The sequence below is a fragment of the Hoplias malabaricus genome, chromosome Y, assembly GCF_029633855.1.
Source record: "Hoplias malabaricus isolate fHopMal1 chromosome Y, fHopMal1.hap1, whole genome shotgun sequence".
Classification (NCBI taxonomy): Eukaryota; Metazoa; Chordata; class Actinopteri; order Characiformes; family Erythrinidae; genus Hoplias; species Hoplias malabaricus.
In genome coordinates, this window is record NC_089820.1 from 73,147,654 (window position 1) to 73,169,754 (window position 22,101).

The 22,101-nt window shown below is 39.9% G+C and overlaps 1 protein-coding gene across 3 annotated transcripts in view; it reads left to right on the forward strand.

The window, feature by feature from the left end:
- The first annotated feature begins 4,217 nt into the window (after positions 1–4,217).
- The window catches only part of LOC136678144 (zinc finger FYVE domain-containing protein 9-like), a 35,803-nt gene continuing 17,919 nt past the window's right edge, over positions 4,218–22,101 (forward strand). For 2 of the 3 annotated variants that reach the window (XM_066656031.1, XM_066656033.1), the window contains exons 1-5: positions 4,218–4,472; positions 12,723–12,829; positions 14,389–14,496; positions 15,925–17,378; positions 21,533–21,629. In XM_066656031.1, coding sequence (XP_066512128.1) covers positions 14,427–14,496; positions 15,925–17,378; positions 21,533–21,629 — 1,621 coding nt within the window. In that variant the 5' untranslated portion in view covers positions 4,218–4,472; positions 12,723–12,829; positions 14,389–14,426. The remainder of the gene's footprint in view (positions 4,473–12,722; positions 12,830–14,388; positions 14,497–15,924; positions 17,379–21,532; positions 21,630–22,101) is intronic. The other variant, XM_066656032.1, reaches the window with a different exon arrangement.

Genomic DNA, 22,101 nt, shown 5'->3' on the forward strand with positions numbered 1-22,101 from the left:
TCGAATTTGACTAGTCAAAATTACATTTTCAGATATCTGAATCGTAGTCATTGTGTGCATTAGTCACCCAATGTGCTGCCAAAGTTGCTAGGTGTGTTCATTTTAACTGATTCTGGGCTTTTTTTCTGTATGTCTATTACAAATATTAGTTGCAGGTTGCGTTTTCCCTCCTACCTTTCCCCACTTCCATAAAAACTAATCGTAATAACACCAGCCAATGCTCCATCAATGAGAAATGTTCATAAGTTTATTTACATGTTAAGGACTGGGGGAAATACAGAACAATCTACAACGCTTCTTATTCGGATTTTCTGTTCCACCTTAAATGGTGCAGTAATTGCATTCTAGTGAAAATTCAATTTTCACTAATGACAAATGAAAGCTTACTAAGACTTAAATTCTTACCAGTAAAATAGCGTTTTTACTAGTAACAATTGAATCTTCACATGTGCAAACTGAATTCTTGATATCAAGAAAACAATTACTAAAAGCGAAAAGCGCTTGCCACTAGTCACAATTCCAATTAAAGATATCTGAAATATATATTTAAAGATATCTGAAACTAAATTTTAGATATCTGAAATTAAATTCTATATATCTTGAGTGAAAGTAATGACTAGTCAAAACTAAGTTAGAGATATACAAAATTTTTTTTTTTGACTAGTCAGAATTCCTTTTAAGACATCTTCAAATAAATTACAGATATGTTGAGCTAATAATAATTTTGTTTTTCTGATATCTTAGATGATAATTCTGACTAGTTAGAATGTGATTGTAGATATATTAAATTATTTTGAGTAGTCAAAACGTACATGAATTACATAGCACATTTTTGCACCATGTAAAAGAAGTTTTTGTTTTTTCGCCTAGTAAAAACATAATTAGAGATATCTTAATTTAGAGTTGTGTCTAGTCGTAAATGAATTGCAGATATCTGTAATGTAAATCCAGTCGCATGGTTTAATGTTAAAACGTCGTTCCATAGGCAGTACGTCTCCATGAGGGCGAGTGGCTTTAAAAAGGGCTGAAAAAAGTAGGTGGGGTTTTTTGTTTGGATATTTTAAAAGACTATTTCACACTCGCTACTAACTTATATACTCCATCTTTACATTTGGTGAGAAAGAGCAGGTGTTGTTTTTAATAATGATTAAACATGAAGAGCCACAAAGAGGGGCATACGAGGTTTGGTTTGTGTTTATGGGTATCTCTCATTTTAGAGAGACCCGAGCCTGGTCTTGTACAAGTGGGTATAACGGGCTTTGGTTGAACACAAACACGATTCAACCTTTCCATCTTCTTCTAGACGCGTTCCTCTGTAAGTTTCGCAGATGGGATTTTCCCCACCAGCCTGAAGCCACCTTAAAGAAAATGGTGAGGCCTCAGTCTGCTGAGACTTTAAAGTAATAAATAGAGACACAGCGCCATCTTCTGGAGGAAGGAGCTCAGACTGAGTCACAGATGAGTCATGGAGCAGCTCAGAGGAACAGCTGATTACACAGAGATGAGGCGACCATTTCGGGAGGAGTGTAAACAGAATGCCTGGGCTTTCAATTTCCGTTAAATAAATATTGTTGCATTAAAGGGGACATATCTTAATAAAAAAATCAGTGGGCTGTGATTTTATCATTTTAGCCAGCGGGGCTGAGCATTAGTGTATGTGTGTGTCTACCAGGTCCGCAGGTTTCAATCTGGAGACTTCTAATCTGAGTTTCAAACTCAAGCTAGTGAAGAGTTTGTGTACAGTAAATGATAGACAGGCACAAAGATTGATAAATGAGTTAAGGGAAATTTTTATAAAATGGAGAGCTTATAATGGAATGGAAAATTAGAATAAATAAGCTCTAAGATCTGAAGTCTCTTTTTCTTTCTCCAGAGTCAGTGCTGTGACATAATCAGAAATCAGCACCGCAGCACACACCATCACTCCACAGTCAGAGAAGGGGATAGGGAGCTAAATGTGAATAAGAAAAGCCAAGCTGTGGAAGAACAACATTCAGCTGCTTTTGAGCCATGGTGATTTGGACTGTTGTTATTGCTTTGGACACTAGGTGACGACAAAGTTTACAAATGAAACTATGTCCATCTACAATTAAAACATACGTAAAACAACTTGAATTGTTTTGTTTATTATAAATTACTGTTAGGGGGGAGAGAGAGAGAGAGAGAGAGAGAGAGAGAGAGAGAGAGAGAGAGAGAGAGAGAGAGAGAGAGAGAGAGAGAGAGAGAGAGAGAGAGAGAGAGAGAGAGAGAGAGAGAGAGAGCATCTGTTTAACCTCCCAGCAGATGTGGCAACCTACTAGTGGAGTGAATTCATACAATCACTGGTTTAAAACATAAACCCACAGCAGTGACACTGAAGTGGTGGTGGTGGTGTGTTAGTGTGTGTTGTGCTGGTACAAGTCGATCAGACACAGCAGGTGCTGCTGGAGTTTTTAAACCCGGTGTCCACTCACTGTCCACTCTGTTAGACACTCCTGCCTCGTTGGTCCACTTTGTAATGTAAAGTCAGAGACAGTAGTTCATCTATTGCTGTATAGTTTGTGTTGGTCATCCTCTAGTCCATCAGTGGACACAGGACACTATCAGCTGGATGTTTATGGTTGCTGGATTATTCTCAGTCCAGCAGTGACACAGAGAGGGTTTAAAACCTTGAGGTCTCAGTCTCAACTTGATTTGTACCGTTTCCAGGTCTTATCTTAGATTGTATAAGTTTGGTCATTGTTTTGGTTTTGATTTGATGTATCTCTGTCTGTCTTGACTTACATTCTGATCTATGGCCTCTTTTCCACTGCAGGGCCAAATGGTTCCTAAGGAGTTTCCATATGTTTCTGTGCGGTTGCAAACCTTTTAGCCTAGTTAAGGTTTATATTTCATTGCTAAATCAGGAACAGAATGTGCATGGCCTCTTATTATTCTCATAAAAAGTATACGATTTACCAGTATAAATAATTGGAGAACTGTGAATTCATGTGGTCAAGGTGTGTTATAGCTACTATATTACACATTTTTTAAAATATAGGAATTGTTCTATTTACTCAACTCTAAAAATGTTGTGTTGCAGAATAACTTTTTAGCAGCAAAAGGCTTAAAGGCAATGTCTATGATTGTGGGGAAACACTTCTCTGATTTGTTTACGTTTAGAATTTCCACGTCTTTTAAGGTGGAACTGTGTGTTTAAGAAAAAAAAACACTGTTGTACATTTTAACTCACTGTTTGAATTACCAGAGGAACTCATTTGTAACTCTGTTTAGTTTTGTAGCTTACATGCTGTTAGCAGAGAGAAAGAAAGCCTAGCATACCGGACTGAGCCATTTTGTTATTTTACCCTTTTACAAACACTGGGGTTTCGTAAACACATTATACCTGTTTCCAGTGCAAACCGATTGGAGAGCAGCAAATGGCGAGGAAACACCCTAAGAATTTTATAAAAAGTGTTTTTTGATTAAAGTCGCGAACGTTACATTTTAAGAGCCAATCATCCGATGCCTATCTCGTTTAAGCCCCTCCCACAAAACAGCCTTTCCTTAACATGCTGAGAAAACTAGGCTCAGCTCGGTTTATAAGTCTGTCTTTACTCAGACTTGGTTACTATCTTGACAACTACATTTTTATAAAAATGATCGTCTCATGCCGCATACAAATAGTGTTGGTTTTATCGGAAAAACTAATTTCCCACCAGGAGGCAGCACATGAACACGCTCTGAAGTCAGAAGCTGAAGTTGGACACATCGAAATTTTCACTGCAGCTCGAACTGCCCGAGCCACAACATAAACACTTTTCAGCACGATGGAACAGTCCATCAAAAGTAAATTATCAAATCATTATGTATGTATATTTGTACTTAAGTCCATGTTTTGTTGCTATATTTATGTTCAAAAACACCAGTAGGAAGGCTAAAATCAGCATCCATGTTTTTTTAACCGCCAACAAAAAACACACGAACACGATCATGTCCAAAGGGTTGGACCACGGAGGAATCCACCACCAGACATTCACTTGAAAACAGCATCACTGCAGGTTTGTTTTGAGGAACTCTGTCATACGTGGATTGTGATTGGATGAGAGGCGTCTCTATTCCGATTTTACTTACTGTTTTACCAATGTTCAAAAATAATAAACCGTCACAGCAGTAACGCCTATTTGCCCCGCCCATGTCAATTGATAAATGGGCGTGGTCTATGTTCATCAGCGTTGGTACGTAATAGCAGCTAACGATTCAAGTCCCGCCCCCGCCTGATGCTGTGGTGTAGCGGTGTTGAGTCGCTGTAGTTTAGAGGCCATCTTTACAGCTCATGGGCCTTTAGCGGAGATCTGGAGACCCACGGAGTATTCAACAACATACCCACCGCAGAGTGCACCTTGAGCGGCCACGCCGTCCACAGTGCCCCGCTGACGGATCCGGAGGAACCGGAGGAGACTAGTGGAGAAGATGGACACTGTGGTGGTGAGTTAAAATAAAGAGAAACAAAGGTGTGTGTTAACTATGTAATCATTCACCATGAAGCTAAAGTTGACTTCTTACTCGAATTTTCCGTTCCACCTTAAATGCTGCAGCAGTTGTCGTTAACGTTAATGGAGAACTAGTTGTGTGGATCTGTTGCCTGTTTGTTGTTACTCTAAAGGTGAGCGTTTTAAGAACAGAGACACAACACAAAAATGTTATTTTGGGAGTAAAATAAGTCATAAAGCTGAAGTTGGTTTGTTGCTCACATTTTTGAGGAGTCGTAACATCGTTCCACCTTAAATCCTGCAGCAGTTAACATTAATTCTTAAGAAGTCATAACTCTATACCATCTTAAATCCTGCAGCAGTTAACGTTAATATTTGAAAGATTTTAACTCCGTTCTACCTCATTTCCTGCATCAGTTAACGTTAATTTGGAGAGATTTGCACTCCGTACCACCTTAAATGCTGCAGCAGTTAACATTATAACACAGCCGAAGTTGTGTTGATTTGTTGGATTGTTATATTCGTTCAAGCTGTTTTTGTACAAAGATTCAACAGTTAAAGCTGATTTTGATAATGAAAGTCTCAAAGTATAATTTAATCTGAGACACAAATGTCACACTAACATTCACTGCTGCACTATTTAAGGTGGAACGGATAATAGCGTGACAAACCCGGACTAAATATCCAAGTTTATTTTGGGATGGTTTTATTCAATTGTAACATATTTTATTATCAAATTTCTTTTTGTTGGTTTATATTTGTCACTAAAAATCTTGAAGATAACTAACACTCAAATGAACAGCTATTGTGAAAGTAGTATTTGTCTATATGCTGCAGTATTTAAAGGTGCACTAAACATTTTCACTGGAGCTCCTATGTGTTGTTGTACTTCAGGTACTTAGCCTCCAAAGGTCGCACATCCTGGCCAGTGCACACATGCATTGTGTTAAACAATCTAAAAGACTTTGCACAGAAGTTGATTCTTGTCACAGACTGGTTTTGCAAAGACAAGTGTTTTGCAGTGTCAGTCTATACACAAGTTAAAGCTGAAATGGATTTTCAATGTGTATGATTTAATTGGAAGGCCGCTAGCAATACTGAGCACCTCACGTTAAGCAGTTGAGATGATGGGAGCACAAAAAACCTTCTGCAGAACTAGCATGATTTAATTCAGATATTGGAGATAAATCAGCGTCAGTAAAAACGCTTGAGTTCTTTTGGTGCAAGGCTAGCATAAGTCAGAGAGACCTCCAGTGGTCAAGCAGGTGAACAACAAAAACACAGACACGAGGCTGGTTTTAATATTGAGTGCGGTTTTAATGTTGCTTAAATGTCAATTAAAATATTGGCATCTTTAAATTCTGGTTATGTTCTCTCGTTTAATGTGGATGTATCTTTCCTCCTCTACAGAGTTCTGGTTCTTAATAATAATGACAATAATAATGTGAAGCGGGGCAGAATCAGAACAGCTAATTTTATACCATGTTTTCTGGCTTAGGCAACACACAACATACTGACTGGGTGGTCTTGTTTCACCGTGTGAGTGTTGGTGGGCTACAGATCCCTACATCAATGTACACATGTACTGAATCAGTGAGGTTTTCATAAAATATTCCATTAACACTGGTGTTTACTTGATCATACAGACAGGCTTTTTGTAATTTTCTCTCCAATAGGGAAATACTATCCATTGTATAATGTCAAATGCTGAATTTTTCTGCCTTTTAAATCTTTTTAAATAAAAGAATCTTTTCTTAATATTAATCTTCAGCAGCGGTGGAGATGTAAAAGAAGCACTTAACCTGTTTGAGACCCAGAACACACCTTTATTCTTCTGAGCCGCTGCCTGTTGCCTCAGCCATGTAGATGTCTGACCTCCTGTGATGCTGAAGTGTATTACATCACTTGTGATGAGAGAACAGTGGCTTTTTCCTCCTTCGTTTATATTCAGCTTCGGATCAAAGTGCTGGAAATCAAATCTCTGTCTTTGCTGATGTTCCAAGATGGTGTAGTAGACTTGTAATTCTCCTTGATTCAGAACTTCTGGTCTCCAGGAAATTTCAGCGCTTCGGAAGGAAATATACTGAGCTTTTATTTGCAATGTAAACAACGTGATGGAGAATTTTTACAATTCTGGGGAAATGCAGTTCTCTCAGGTTGTTTACTTTCAGCAGCTCTGTGTTTTTAAGTTGAAACAGTGTGTTTGGGTTGGGGGGAGGGTTAGGGATGACTGTTTGTACGTGGCTGACATTGGAACTTGTTCATGTTTTTGTTCACTGTTAGAAATACCACAGAAACTCATTTGTATCTAGAGTTGTTTAGTTTTGTAGCACTTTTGGCAATGCATTTAGCTGTCTCCCGAGTTTGGAGGCATTTCCACATCAATTCCACATTTGATCTGAAAAATCAAAAAATGCCAATATTACCCACATATGGAGCAGCAATACAGAAATATTCTCATTTTGGTTCATGATTTTCAACTTTCTCCATTGGGGGAGAGAGAGAGTTAGCCAGCCCACCCCAGCAAATGTTGAGAAAAAATCTTCTAAATTAAAAAAAAAATTAATATTACAATTGTGAACGTCCCCTATTGAGTCAGATTTTTTTTTTTACTGTTTATGAATGTAACCAGACATCTCATGTCTATAATACGCATCATTTTATCACTTCTCGACCATTAGCAGCTATTTTTTTTTGAGAATCATGGTATAACTTTGAGGAGGATTTAGAGGAGGACCTCTGGTTTCATACACCACCTCTGTCAACAGCTCTGACTACGTTTCTCTTGACCCCGCATTCTGTCACTGTGTTTACTTCTAAATTGGTTCATTATACAAACCCTGGTGGAACTGAAAGCTGTAAAGCAAGTGTGATTGTCTGTGAATTAAAGAAGTGAAACTCTGTGCCACGTGAGGAATGTCTCAATTTGGTTTCTCCGGTCACTTTTTGGATAAGAAAGTGGAAGTTCAGTTTTCCTAGAACACTTGACAAACTTGATGAAAGTGTACTTCCTGTCAACACTAGGCTGTCCGGAGCAGATATGAATTCAGAGCAGTGAACAAAAACAGGAACTGAGGTTGTATGAGATCTTAGAGTGGCTGATGCCTTACAGCATTCCACTTGCTGCCTTAAACCAGAATACACTGAGCGTGAGCTTGTGTTGGTGTTGGAAAGAGAATAGATACATGGATCACTATTTTTCCTTTATAGATTCTATGTCACTATAGAAAAAGTCATAAGTTAGCATTACATTTATATTGATTTTATTTATTACTGGCACTTAAACACGGTATCATATCGGATACAGACATCATCGATTCCATAGGTGTGTTGGAAAAGGCCTGCTACTCACTATTCCCTTCATTTATTACACAGGGCTCATTTTGGGGCACACCCAATGAAGCAGATACTGATGCACATGTGCGGCACTAGATGCAGCTCAAATTTAAAGTTGGAGCAGACTGGGTATTTCACACTACATTGTCGATTTTTACCAAGACTGGAAATATATCACACACCCTACACGACTGGGGATAACACACTACATGACCCCAAACTCCCCAACCAAACATGAAGCAAAAATCAAGAACTTTGTGTAGATCCACAAAGAAAAAAAAAAATCATGTAAAAATGTCTTTGGGTAATGGATGGGAAAACATAGTCAGCACGGTCTCTACATGCTACAGCAAGAGCTGGAGCTTAGTGGAATAGGACTTGTTTGCGGCTGCGTTCCACCTTAAATCGTTCAGAAACAGCGCTAGCTGTAGCACGTGCCAGTGTTGCATCATTTAACGTAGAATGGAGAATTAGAATAAAAGTTGTAACAGCATGTTGTGTGGTGCACCGTGTTCTCTTACAGGTAATACATGTTATTTGGGGACATGTGCATCCAGCATATATTGTAGTTTTTCATAGATTTACCGGTTAATCTGTCCTCAATTGTAGAGCTCCACTGCACATGCCTGTGTTTAATTTCTGTTCTCATTGGCTGTTGAAGGGGTTCATTCAGCTTTGAGTTGGTGTAGAAAACATCAAACGTTTGATATGCTGCAACTAGTCAGAAATGCGATTTCGAGGCAAAAGTATTTAAAGTCGGGCTAAAGGTAGTGTAGTGTAACCCCAGCTTAAGGCATGCCAAAGAACACTGACTTCATTCAAGCAATCACAAAGAAGCACACTAACACAGGTCAGCAGCAGTCCTTAGAGTGCATTTCACAGTCGTGACAAATATCCTCATGACAGTGTAAAAAGCTGTTCAGTCAGGCTATACTATGTCTTCCTATTTGTACTTGTTACAGCATTATTTACTTTTGGAAATATTTATTTTTTTCACGGCTCTAAAACTTGACGGTTTTTTTAAGTGCAGTTAATAAAGAAGTAAATATTGTTAATTTAAGCTTATTATATCTTATTAGTGATAGAGAACACTGCTTTAACAAAAAATCTGTAAGCATAGCAATATAAATATCTATAGGCACCTATTTAGTAGTTAAGATAGATAGAGTTGGTAGCGGTACTCGGTATTGGCAGATACTTGAACAGGAAATATTGGTATCGGAAGGGAAAAAGTGTTATCACATCTGTGGTTGAGTAGACAATTAAAAAAAAAATAACTGAACACAACCTGACTTTGTAAATGGACTCCTCCTTGTGTACAACATCAGGAAACGTTAAACTCAAAGCGCAGGTTTTATTATGTTTTTGTTGGAGTGTTTTTAAATGTTTGTGTTGAAAATTGCCTTACTTCTCCAGGAGGTTTACAGGTCTAAAAATACACCACCTTGGTTTACTGTGACTAGAGAATATATAATTCAAGGAATCCACAGGGTAATTAAATCTTAATCAGGTTTGGTCCCTGTCATTGTGGGGGGGCAGCAGAAATAACCAGAGCTGAATTAACTCCCACTGAGTTGGAATGAAATCCAGCATCAGCTCAGCATGAGGAGCTGTGGCCTTAGTGTGTTTTTACTGAACAGTGTGGTTGTGGCACACAAATGAATGGGTTCTGTTTGTATTTTCTAATTTATGTTCAGAATAAGTTACTTTCTTAATTTCAGTCCAAAGCCAGAAATGATTCGCTGATGTGTTTTCATGTCAGGAAACATGGGATAAAGACAAAGATTAGGTTAAACGCAGCAATACAGACACAACGAGCATGGAGCAATAAGAGCAAAGAGTACAACCGGAGAAAACGAGAACGTAGAAGAAAGAGAACTGAGCGAAAAAAGCCTCACTACTGTGCACTTGGGTCGGAGTAAACGGCGAGCAGCTCCTTATCATTTAAAGCAGTGGTTCCCAGACTTTTTCTCCCATGCCTCTAAAGCCTAAAACCCGCACATTGGCTCTCACAAACTTGTCCGTCTTTTGCTAGTGCTTAAACGCGTGTAGCTCATTTGCATTGCCACGCCCCCCATTTTGGGAACCACTTATTTAAAGGAACAGAAAGTGAGTGTTCTGAACAGGGCTGTTTAGAAAGAGGGATGACTCTGTTGTTGGGCTTGTGGATTTTTGACCAAAGCAGATCACAGATGTTTCATTAAGAACCGGAACTGTGTTCCACTGTGGAGAAGAAGGTGGGAGGGGTGGGATGTGCCACCTTTAATTATGTAAAGAATACATAAATAAAGAGAGAACAGATACACCACAAAACATCGGAGTGGCAAGTTTTGGTATGTTCAACTTTGTTTTCTGGAGGTATAATTATTTATTATGTGTTTGTTGAGGTCTAAACTCTTTGGGGTTCTGTTGATTTCTTCCCCTCATCTCTCAGTACCTTCTCCACTTTGTGCTGACACTGAAGCGAAGCTTGCATCTTTAACTAACTGGAAAATGTGTTGAATCGGCGTGTTCGCAGAGCCACTGCCTGGCGGATTCTCTGCTCTCTGCTGTATCTATCGTAACACCCATCCTCGTGTGTGACCAGCGCTCTGTAATATCCACTTTGTCAGTGATGCATTGTATGTGACAGTCTGTAGGAGTGTGTGCGGGTGGAGGTCATCAACTCACTAAGAACATCTTCCAACATTCATTTTTTTTAATTATCATCTCTCTTAGTGGCCCTCCTGCCTAGGTCCATCATCTTCCACACTGAAGGAATTCCCAGTCTTAGCTCGAGTCTAAACCTGCCCTCTTCACTGTTCCCTGCATTGGAAAATCTAGATCACTATATAGTGCACTATCATAGGGAGTAGTGTTAATGAAGGATGTGACTGATTTGGGATGTTAACTTGTACAGTTTTGTTCATCCCTGTGCCACAGTAGATTATCGCTTCAGAGAAGTTGTGTGAGTATTGTGTTCACTAGTGTAAGCATTATGTCCACTGCTTATTGCTGTCTGCACTGAATATATTTTTATTTAGAGATGTCACAAGAACCGATGCATCTGTACCAAGTCAATACCAATATTCTGAAAACAATACGGGTGTTCTTTCCTGTGGTACTGGATGTCCCGAAGGCTTCACAGATCTCCCAGACCACACGTGATCACCATAATAAACCTACATGCTAATAAGCTGAGAAAAATGCTGCATAATGAAGCCTGAAAAGTCCAGAAATGACTCGCCCACAAAGCATTCCAGCACTTACCTTAGACTGTCCCCTTCAAAATGAGACCAAATTTGAGTCTTTCTGTCAAACCCTTCATTAGTTATCCACATGTTTGTGGAAATAAAGGTTTAGAGAAAGTAGAAAAAAAAATCTAAAAGCAATTAAAATATTATCCCCATGACGTGTTCCAACAACACGTCAATCAAGTCTAGACCAATCAGGGGCCAAGTTATGGTGAAGTGCAACCAAGTAGAAGGGACAAACACACCCATAGTTCAGCAGGGTGCATTCGGTTTCAGCACCTGATGAACCCACACAGTGCGAGAGATGACACAGTGTTATTTGGCAGCCACAAGCTCAACAAACAATAATCAAGGCAATAAATGTTTTCAAAGCTTAGATTTCCTTCACTTGCCTTTCTCCCACTGAGACAATTTAAATACAGGTGGGGTTTGAGGGAGATTGCCTTGCTCAACAGCCAATCAGGGTGAAGTGCCCACCTTCCAACGTCTGGCAGAGTACTGAGTTAGAAACAGCAGTAAACATAATAAACAGGAATGACATGCAATAGTTTCATTGGTTTATTTTTTTGTTGTGGAATCGATTTGTATTGAGAATTGTGGAATTTTAGTGGTATTGGTCCAGACATTTTTGGTATTGTGACATTTCTGTTCTTATGTACATCTTTACAAAATGGAGCTTCAGTATCGTGCACTGTGTTGAGACTGGGCCACAGTTCTGATCGCAGCTTCTGACTCAAATGAATGAGAATTTATGAAATTGTTGCTATCCTGACCAGAAATAAAGAAAAAGAAGTTGCAAACAAATCATTTGCACTTTGTGCATTTTTCTGCTGAACGCCACTGCTCTGGAGGAGTCAAATATGGATGTGTCTGCTATTAAATTTCACCATTGTTATACACCAACAGCACTTTAGACTTTAAAATTGTAGACAAGAGCTGTGTGGGGGATTTTCAGGTGGTGTCCAGTCCACAATATCAATGCTGTTCAGTAAGTTCTGGATGTGGATATAATCTCCTAACCCTGCATGTAATTTTATAGCTTTTCTAGATGGTGACATTTTCAGAGTGATATAAAGAAAACATCGGCTCATTTCCAGCATTAATTTTGTTGAATCTCTGTGAAAACCAAACCATTCTGAGTAACACAAGTGTGTTGAGGAAACTTGAGCCTGGCGTTGTGTGAGACGGTGAACTCCAGGACATTAGTCTTCACCCTACAGCCCTAACTCAGCCCCAAGCAGTTTTTCTCTTTTTCTGGAAAGAGAAAATTATTATTTTTACAGTAAATTTGAAATGTATATATTTGTTCATGTGTTTTCCTTCATACCTAAACTGAGAGCTTATTGAACACCCATCGTATATTTTTAGTCATTGTAATTCTGAGGATAGAGTGATTTATTTGAGGGAAGCGGTGTAGGTTTTGAAGCTTCAAAGTCCAGTTCACTTTTGTCCATGAAATCCAGCTCTGACCTGGAAAATGCAGATGGTGCAATTGCAGAATAATGACACAACTCGCGGCATCATGTTTCCTGACGTACAATGTATTTGTTGTTTGTTTAATTTCATCAGACCTTTAGGAAAACAAAATATTGTGTTATTTGCCAAAGTACGTATTTTTACAGCAGCACTGATACTAATACAACCAGGCCCATGTGGACCTCTCTGCTGCTTTATTTTATGTTTATCCCTTTTTTTATTTCAGGTTTGGGCTTTTGGTGTGTGTGAGAGACGGGCTGAATCGAGGATTCTGATTGGCTTCTATAGGTTTTATGTGTTTCTCTGCTGCTGCTGAAGAGGACCTCTGTGCAGGTGAGGAGCAGATTATTGATTTGTGTGGGTGTGTGTGGTTCCCTAGAAATTATTTTAATGTGGATGGGAGTCATCATCCAGTCGTTGCAACTTGACTCACAGCACAGTACAGCATTTTTGTTATTGGAACCAGCAGCAGAACATGACATGACTGTCAAAATCTTCTAATCTCTTAATTTAAAGATTATAATAAATGAATTAACTGCAGCATGGTGGTGCAGCAGGTAGTGTCGCAGTCACACAGCTCCAGGATTCAAGTCCTGCTCCGGGTGACTGTATGTGAGGAATATGGTTGTTCTCCTCATGTCTCCGTGGGTTTCCTCCGGGTGCTCCGGCTTCCACCCAATGTCCAAAAACACACATTGGTAGGTGGATTGGCGACTCAAAAACGTGTCCATAGGTGTGTGAGTGTGTGTTGCCCTGTGAAAGGCTGGCACCCCCTCCAGGGTGTGTTCCAGCATTGCACCCAGAGATTCCAGGTAGGCTCTGGACACACAGCCACCCTGAACTGGGTAAGCGTTTACAGACAATGAATGAATGAAATCAATTAACTGGTGTCTGTGGGCGAATGAACAGAACGATCTGTGAGAAGTGGAGGCTGTCAGTCACTTAATTGCTTAATGTAGCACCACCTTCTTATGATATGCTAATAATGTTTTAATGTTTTAAAAGTAATGTTTTAAAAATTGACTCCTCAGGAAAAGAATATGTACCAATATTTGCACAAGGAAACTGCAATTAGACCCTGGAGAGAAAAAGATGGGGAAAAATGATTTTATATGGGGAATATGGTGCATACTGCCACCAGAGATGCTAAAGCTGTTCTGAGCCCACTTTTGAGGAACAGTATGCTGTCCATTTGTGATGGGCGATATCCCCATTATCCATACCGTCATACAGTCGTCAAAATATTATGTATATGCTATTACTGTGGACTGGAGGTGAGGACAGGGGGTGTGCGTTGTCAGCCTGCATGAGCCTCATATCTATGAGTGTGGGTGGAGTGAAAGGTTTTGGTCGCTGTGCAGTTCATTGTGTTTCTGAAAGGGCAAATTTAAGAAAAGTCAAGATGGTTATACACTGTTTGAAGCACAGCTGGCCACACAGGCACTTGTTGTTTAGCAAAGCACAGCAGATGATTTCTTTTTTATTTTTTATTTATTTTTATTTTATTTTAGTAAAGTGAGGCTCAAACGCACATTTAGAGATAAAGTCTCATTTCTATGTGCACAAAGTCGAGTGAAGGGACTTCTGAGTATTTTTTCTGTTTTCAGCTTCATTCCTCTCTTTTAACCCAAACTCAGCACTAAACTCACAACTCTTAAATGCGCATGAATGGAAATTGGTCTTGTAATGAGACACACACAACGCAAATTTGACAAATCACACCCAGCCAAACAGAGGTGCTAGAGCTGTTCTGACCTCACTTTTGAGAGTCAGTGTGCTGACCATGTTTTCTGTATTCATTGAGTTTGACTAACTGTCGCAGTGGTGAGGAGCGCCCCCTGGGTTCACTGAGCATGTCACTGAGGCCTGATGCCTCACTATTTCTTCTGCAGGTTCACACTGCACTCGGCAGAGTGGAGCTTCCTGACCCATGGAGAATTACTTTCAGGCTGAGGCCTTTAACCTGGACAAGGTGCTGGACGAATTCGAGCAGAATGAAGGTGCGTGACCTCTGTTATTTAATTACAATAAGGATTTACCAGCCTGGCTTAGCCTCCGTACACCAGAGCAAGGGGTGCATGGATGAGGAAATGTAGTGGCTGCATTGTCACACACTGCGCTGCAAATTCAGATGTTGTTCGAATGCACTTTTGTAAATGAATATCTGTTTCACAAAGAAAGCAGTTAAGGATTTACAGGGCTGGCTTATACTTTTTAGATTTTATGAGCCATTTTAAAGAGTTTTAAAGCTTACATGTTTTGCTCTACAGTTTATCTGAGGTCTAGATATCACCCCAGGTGACGAGTGAATTCGAGCAGAATAAAAACACACTGGTACCGTCCTCTAAATCTGAGCTGAACAGATGGGAGGCTGCGTTATGTTTAGCTTGGTAAAAGCGAGTCTGCTGCAGCCTGCAGTCTAAACGGGGCTAATTGAATTAGCATTTCCCACAGGACTCCTGACTCTGTCTGTTTTTCTTGGAGATTTTAATTGGTGTCATACAGCCAAGTCCATGCGATTTTTACCAGGATAAGGTTAATTTGTATTTGTGCACATTACAGAGTGCGTTGTTTTTATTATATGGTTTTGTGACTTTTTAGATAGTGACCTTATTATTTACACAAGCATCAGCTTGTTGTGATATGAAGGTTGCATGCAGCTGTGTTATAGACTTACTGTGTATCAGCAGGGTGCAATGACTTTAACATAGTACTTAATGCTATAAAGAAGAGTGGAAGGCTAATCCTACACACACACATACTCACACACTAAAGATATACACACTCCAGCTCTTGGCATTTCTATTGAAAACTGGAATGAAAGAGTGCCTTCTTTGACATTGATCTTTGAAGATTAATAAGGGTGAACTGAAACTGTAGAACAGCTCAAAGAGAAGAGAGAAGGCTTTTGTCTCTCTCTGTCTGTCTGTTTATGGTATAAAAAAATGAGATTGTGCTTGTGTTGCCCTTTGTAAGTTACTGGGTAATTCCCACCCCCACATTTCAAAGCATTCATGTGTCAGCTTGAAAGACAGATCCCAAGGCGAGGACGTAAATTGGCCCACTTTTGGGGAAAAAAAAATTCCCAATCTGCTCTGACCCTGTTTCCTAATTTGTTCGCCACTTGTTTCATTCTTCTCAAAAGTCCTCCAGAGCATCTTATTCTTCTCCTTCTTCTAATTTTTCTTTTTGTTCTTCTTCCCTATTGTCCAGAGCACTTCTACTCCTCCTTCTTTTTCTCCTTCTTATGTCTACTTACTCTTTCTCCTTGTAAAAGTATAAATGTATGTATTTATACTTTTAATGTATGTATGTACAAATAAATGTATTTATTTATTTAACGTCTTTGTTTCCTTCTCATCATTGTCTCTTCTCTTTCTTTCTCTTCCCTTCTAATGACTTTCCTTCATTGTCATTGTCACTTACAGATGAGACGGACACCCCCACTCTTTCGGACGCTAAGTGGACCCAGATCCTGGCTCCACCAGCTCACCTCCTCTCCCTGAACCCTGCCTTGACCCATGCTGACCTCAGCCCGAGGGACAGCCCTATTAACTTCAAGCCTCTTTTGGAGGCTCCAAGCTCTGGCGACTCCTCTCTGTCGGAGGTTACCGTGCCAGATGTGAAACCAGAGGTTTGGAGTGAAGAACGTCCAGCGGACGTCCACAGTCCCCCTTTGCTTCAGCCCAACATCGGCAAACTGGTAAGTGCTGACGGTCAAGCTTTGGACTCTCCCACTTTCTATGGGAACGGTGGGCTGTCTGTTACGAATTGCAACGGAGTTACAGAGGTTTCTCAGCTCAGTGATGATCCAGATCTTCCTGCCACAGATGAACCCGGTCCTGTTGGATCGGGTCTTGGTTCCCTTAGGGATCAGAAGGATGCCCTCGTGGAAAGGGACTGCTCCTACCTCGATGCTCACTTCTCCTTTCCCGAGGAAGGACTTGGGCATCAGGGGCTGGTTTTGAAGAATGGTTCTTCACCATCTGAGATGGAAGCTTTAGAATCAGGCAAAAGAGAGGATGCTGGTGTCAAGGAATCCAGAAAAGAGGAATGTAATTTTGTGCTTCCGGAAGGTGGCAGTTCTGCAGAGACTTCTAGTGGCACTCAAGAACTTGTTGCTGACCAAGAGTGTCCGATAGGTGCCTTTCAGAATGGGCGCATGGACAAGACTGAAAGTGAGGAGGTTAACTGGGATGTGCATAAGGAAAGGGATGAAAGAAACCTTCCGGACGAGTCTTCTGTAGTTGAATCGTCAGAGAGCGAGAGGTCCCAGTCCAATGGTGTGATCGATGGACATGATGGAGTAAGATCTACCCAACTTTCAGCTCCTTCCAAAGAGGACTCTGTCACAGAAGAGAAGGAGATGGAAGAGAGCAAGCAGGAATGCTGCGAACCTGGACGAGGGTCTGAGATTAACGGAGGAGGAGGCGGCGGCAAACTCAACAACAGTCGCCATCAGCTCGTCAGTGTTCCCTATGGGGGCGCAAGGCCCAAGCAACCTGTTGGCCTCAAGCTGCAGATTCCTCGTCCTCTCTCGGGACAAGTCCAAAACGAACTGGGTTCCACTGGCAGGAACAAGAACCTGGAGGCGCAGTGCAGAGCTGGTAGTCTTGAATCTTCTTGTGGGAGTACAGACTCTGAGGCTGGGAGAATGAATGGAGAAAGTGTTGAGGGTTCCTCAGGCTTGCACATTTCATCAGAGAACCCTGACAATGACCTCCAGGCAGGACAGCAGGGGGCACTTTCAAGGAAACCCTACAGTTCCCTGGGGGAAGTGGCTCCTGTGTGGGTGCCAGACTCCCAAGCGCCCTTCTGCATGAAGTGTGAGGTCAAGTTCACCTTCACCAAGAGGAGGCACCACTGCCGAGCCTGCGGCAAGGTAAGAACATCTGGACTTTGATGTGCTTCACAATATTAACCCTTATTTTTCTGCACTGTTCAAATGAAACTTACTTGCTTTGCCATGAATTTAATTATACAATAATTGGCTGTAACATTAAAGCTGCCTCCTTGTTTCTAGACTCCTTGTCCTTCTATAACCATAGAGGAGCACTTTGTAGTTATAACATTAAACACTAGTCCTTCTGTTGCTCTGCATACTGTTAGTTCCCTCTCACTCTGTTCTTCAGTGCTCAGTACTCTCACAGAGCAGGTATGATTTGAGTGGTGTACCATCCCCAGCACCGCAGCGACACTGATGTAAGGGCTGCTAATGGATGTATACACATCTGTCATATTTATCTTTATTTCTGCTAATGTCTCTGCTTGTTTTAATTATCTATGAATAAATACTCTAATGATCTATGATTGATGCTGATCTGTCGGACCAAAAACAATACTGAACGTGAACATCCCGAACTAGCACAAAAACACAGCGGAGTGGTTGTAGGGTCTGTGTCAGAAGAGAAGTGTGATATCGCTCCGGGGGATTGAGTCTCTCTTTCTCCACTGTTCTCAGAAGTGTAAACCAGTCTTAATTAACTGTCAGCTTATTGATATTATTTTACATAGAATGTTTACAAACATTGTAACAACACTGTTAAGGAGAACTGGAAAGATTCAGCAGTTATGACCAATGATTCTTCTTCACTATTATACTGACATCTAGTGGCTTGGAGGTATTACATATTCAGTGTTAAGCATAAGCCATTACTAGGGTCTGTTCCTCTGAGTTAGATCTTACAGAACAGAAACGTGAAGATATTGAATAATCGCGTTCGTCCGTACTGTTTGCAGCTTTGCTTTGGTTTAAAAAAAAAAAAGGACTGACTGCTTCTTTTAAAGGATGTGTAGGTAATTGCTTTGTGGCTGAGGACGTCTGAAATTGTCGAAGGTCTTTGGGGAAAGGAAGGGCTGCTGATGATGCACTTTAAAATAGCTTCACTGCTGCTGGAAGCTGGCGGTAATTTCCCCTGGCGATAAACAAACGGCCGCTGGCCCTGTCAGGGACTCGGACAGAAACAATCGACGGGAGAGAAGTGAAAATGAAACTGAGACGAAGGTGTGGAGGGACCTCCACGGCATCTCTGTTAAAGGCCACATGTCTGTCTGGAGGAGGGGCGGATGTGTAAAATTATGACATGTTCTCCTTTGTTCTATCTTAGCGTTTGTGTGGTTTGTGATGGTGAGTAAGACCATGTCTGGGGTCTACTGTTTCACACTGGAGCAGTGTGGCTAACAAAAATTGCACACACGGCCTCATTCATGAAACGTGAGTAGAATGAATTTGCACGTAAATCATTCATAAATCACTTTTTTCGTAAATATCCAGATTCATTCATGTTCATAGGTCCAAAGAAATTTACACCTGCTCCTGAAAATGTGTAAAGTTAATAAAATGAATTAAAATACAACAGCTAAATTGGTAAACAATCAGTTAATGAATAATCAAACTAATACAGCCTGTTAAGAGCAATTTCCAGTAGCTAAAAAGCAATGGCTTGCTGAATTATTTTGTTACTCGTGTAGTCAGTTACTTCATGGGGATCACTGCAATATAAACGGGTTTTTGGTCTGTAACCTGTGCCAATAGCTGATGTTGTGCTGCTGCTGATTAACAGAAAGCTCTGCACAGAGAACTTTAACGTCTTTGGAGATGATACTGGTTTATTAGCTGAGCTCAGCTCACTACCAAGATCCATTCTTTTTTATTTGTGCAATATTTTAGAACCCCAAACCTGTGCATGGACTGTCCGCGTTTGGCTCATTGGACCCTGGAAGGTTTAAAGCATTCATTTTTAAGCCCTCATCCAAGCATCATCCCAGGAATTTTAAGCTATGTTATACTTGACACACTGTAACTGATACAAAATTATACAATCACAATATTTAAGTCTCGTGCGTTTACTCTGCGTGCTGTCATGCACCTCTGACGTTTTATAACATGCTTCATTGAAACATATTTAAAGCAACTCTTGCAAATCAGGAACAAATGCACAGGCATTTAACCCTCTGTCAGAGACTACAGAGAGGGTCAAATGGGCCAAAAGTCATAGAAGGAGCTTGTGTCAAAAATAAACACCTTTAGCTTCCTTGCAGATTCCCCCACCTTAAGCAGAATTGTGCAGGGTAACTTCAGTGGTCGTGCAGTAGTGTGCAAAAGTGTTAGACCTCTAAAATTATCATTATTTAAAATAATGTATCTTCTAAGTAAATGTTTTTACATTTATATAATAATTATAAATACAAAATAGGATATTCTTTTCTAAACTTGTGTTGTGAGCCAGTGTGAAAATATATTTCCAGATTTTCTTGTTTGTATGGATTTGTGAAATCAACAGCACACTTTATTTAGCATAATGAACTATAATAACCTCAAATAAAACTGCACTGCCACAAGCAGAGATGATAACACACAGAATATCACACTTACTTTAAAAATGTTTTTTGTTTTATTTCAGCGCACAATTTCGTACTGTTCAGATAACAGCTTCTCAAATTTTCTCAGCCTAAAAAAATTTGCACAGTACTATGTAATTTTTAGACAGCATAATCCTTCTAATGCCTTGCTATACTTTCCCATAAGTGAGCAAAAAATGTACATAGAATGAATCTAAAAAGAGCAGATTTGAATGCACTTCAATAACATTGATTTCCGCTCAGAACATTTGTTTTGTTTGTGACTTGTTGTAACTGTTCGTTACTGTAGAGATTTTAAGGCTTTTGTAGTGGCTTCTCATTCCGAGCGCTTTCTTATAAGGCTGTCATTTGAAATTCATGGGAGGGGATTATGGTAATAGCATGTTAATTGCAAAGTAACATGCACGTACACCCATTTTGTGAACATTTGGCATTCACTAATAGGGTTGCAAAGCGATGGAAAATTTTCAGATAAATATCCAGTAAATTACCAGTAACTTTCCTTGGGAACTTTAGCTTGAGAACTTTGGAAATATTCAGAAATGTAAACTTTCTGTGGAAATTTTGGGAACATTGGGAATTTATTGGAATTAATAGAAAATATTGGATAATTTAAAGGAAGTATATCATACACTCTCATCAATTTTTTTTGTCAACTGCAGACATGAAAGCATAACAATACAAATAATAACTGTGGGTTAATAATAGGTAACAGTTGATGCATAGTATTAATTCTTGGTTACAGAAACCAAGTAAACTGACCTGTTGCTAGCCTACTAGTCTGATTTACCAGATAGCAAGCATCTGTGAGATTACGCCTTGATTTAATACTTGTTTAAATATTTAAATGCTATTACTGTCAATAAAGGTAGTACTTGGATCCAAATATGAGTGTCAGGTTTCTAGAAATCAGCACATATGCTGTACATGTGATGGAGAAATGAACAATGCAGTTGGTGTTGTCTCAATAGCCTTTCTGTGTGCCATGTGCACGGGATTGAGGAGCAGCTTTGCTATTCAACTGTGTTGCTACTGTGTTTAAATATTTTAGCCAAGATGATGCTTCAGTATTTTTATTTGCAACTTTATGTAAGTTTCTCACCTTTAGCTTTGAATATTCCTGTTTTATTCCCGTTAATTCCCATGGTAAATTTCCCATTTTTGAAAATTCCCTGTTTACTAGTGTTCTACTAAAACAAATCTGGTGTTTACGCAGCTTTCATGAATCTGGTGGAAAATTTTTGGGAATGTCAATTTCTTCATATATTACGTGCAGTTTGCTTGTTTTTTTTACAAAGATTTCATGAATGTGGCCCCACTGCATGTAATCCCTGTAGAACAGTATTGAATGGGATGCTCTGGATCAGTTGATCCAGATGAGCCTAATGTCACCATTTCCAATGCCACCCATCAACCCTCTTAGCTTTGGAGAACTGTGTTTTCTGGAGTGATGGCGCTTCATTCAATGACTCTGGGATGTAGAACTAATTATCTGGCATTAGTACCTCAGTGATATTCTTGTAGTGGCCATCAAATCCTCACAGCAATGTTTCACATCTAGTCTAAAGCCTTCATAGAGGAGTAGAAACTGATGATTGCTCCTGATCATTAGTTTTAGAAGAGATTTGGGATGACTTGTTGGATACTGGTTTTATGATCTGTGTGTGTGTGCAGGTGTTCTGTGCTGCGTGTTGTAGTCTGAAGTCCAGGCTGATGTACATGGACAGGAAAGAGGCCCGGGTGTGTGTGACCTGTCACCACGCTCTGAATGGTGAGTGATTTCACAGGATTTTGTAAATGGCTGTTAGTGACTCAGTGGGGAGTGGAGATGTTGTGGGATTGCCCCTCTGTTTTTATGGGGGATGAATTGGGGTGGGTTTCTCCCTGCTTAGCCTACTTATATATATATTTATTATTATATATATATTTTATTTATTTTTATTTATTTTTTTTCATTTTTTTTTTTTTTAACTCTTGCTCTTATGAGGAGGGACAGAGTCCTTACAGGACAGACTGTTTCTCTTTGTAATGGAGACTTGGGAGAATGGGAGATTTCCATTTGTTTGAAACTAGGGTCTTGTGTCTTTAACTGTGGAAAGACTCCAAATAAACTCCAAAGTGAAAGCCACAGTAACCTTTCAAAAAAATTATTTTACAGTAAAGCCCATAGCTTTTGGCTTAAAAGCTTCTCCTTTGTCTCTGTTTAGGAGATTTGGAGGACTATATAAAAGTAAAAAAATGAT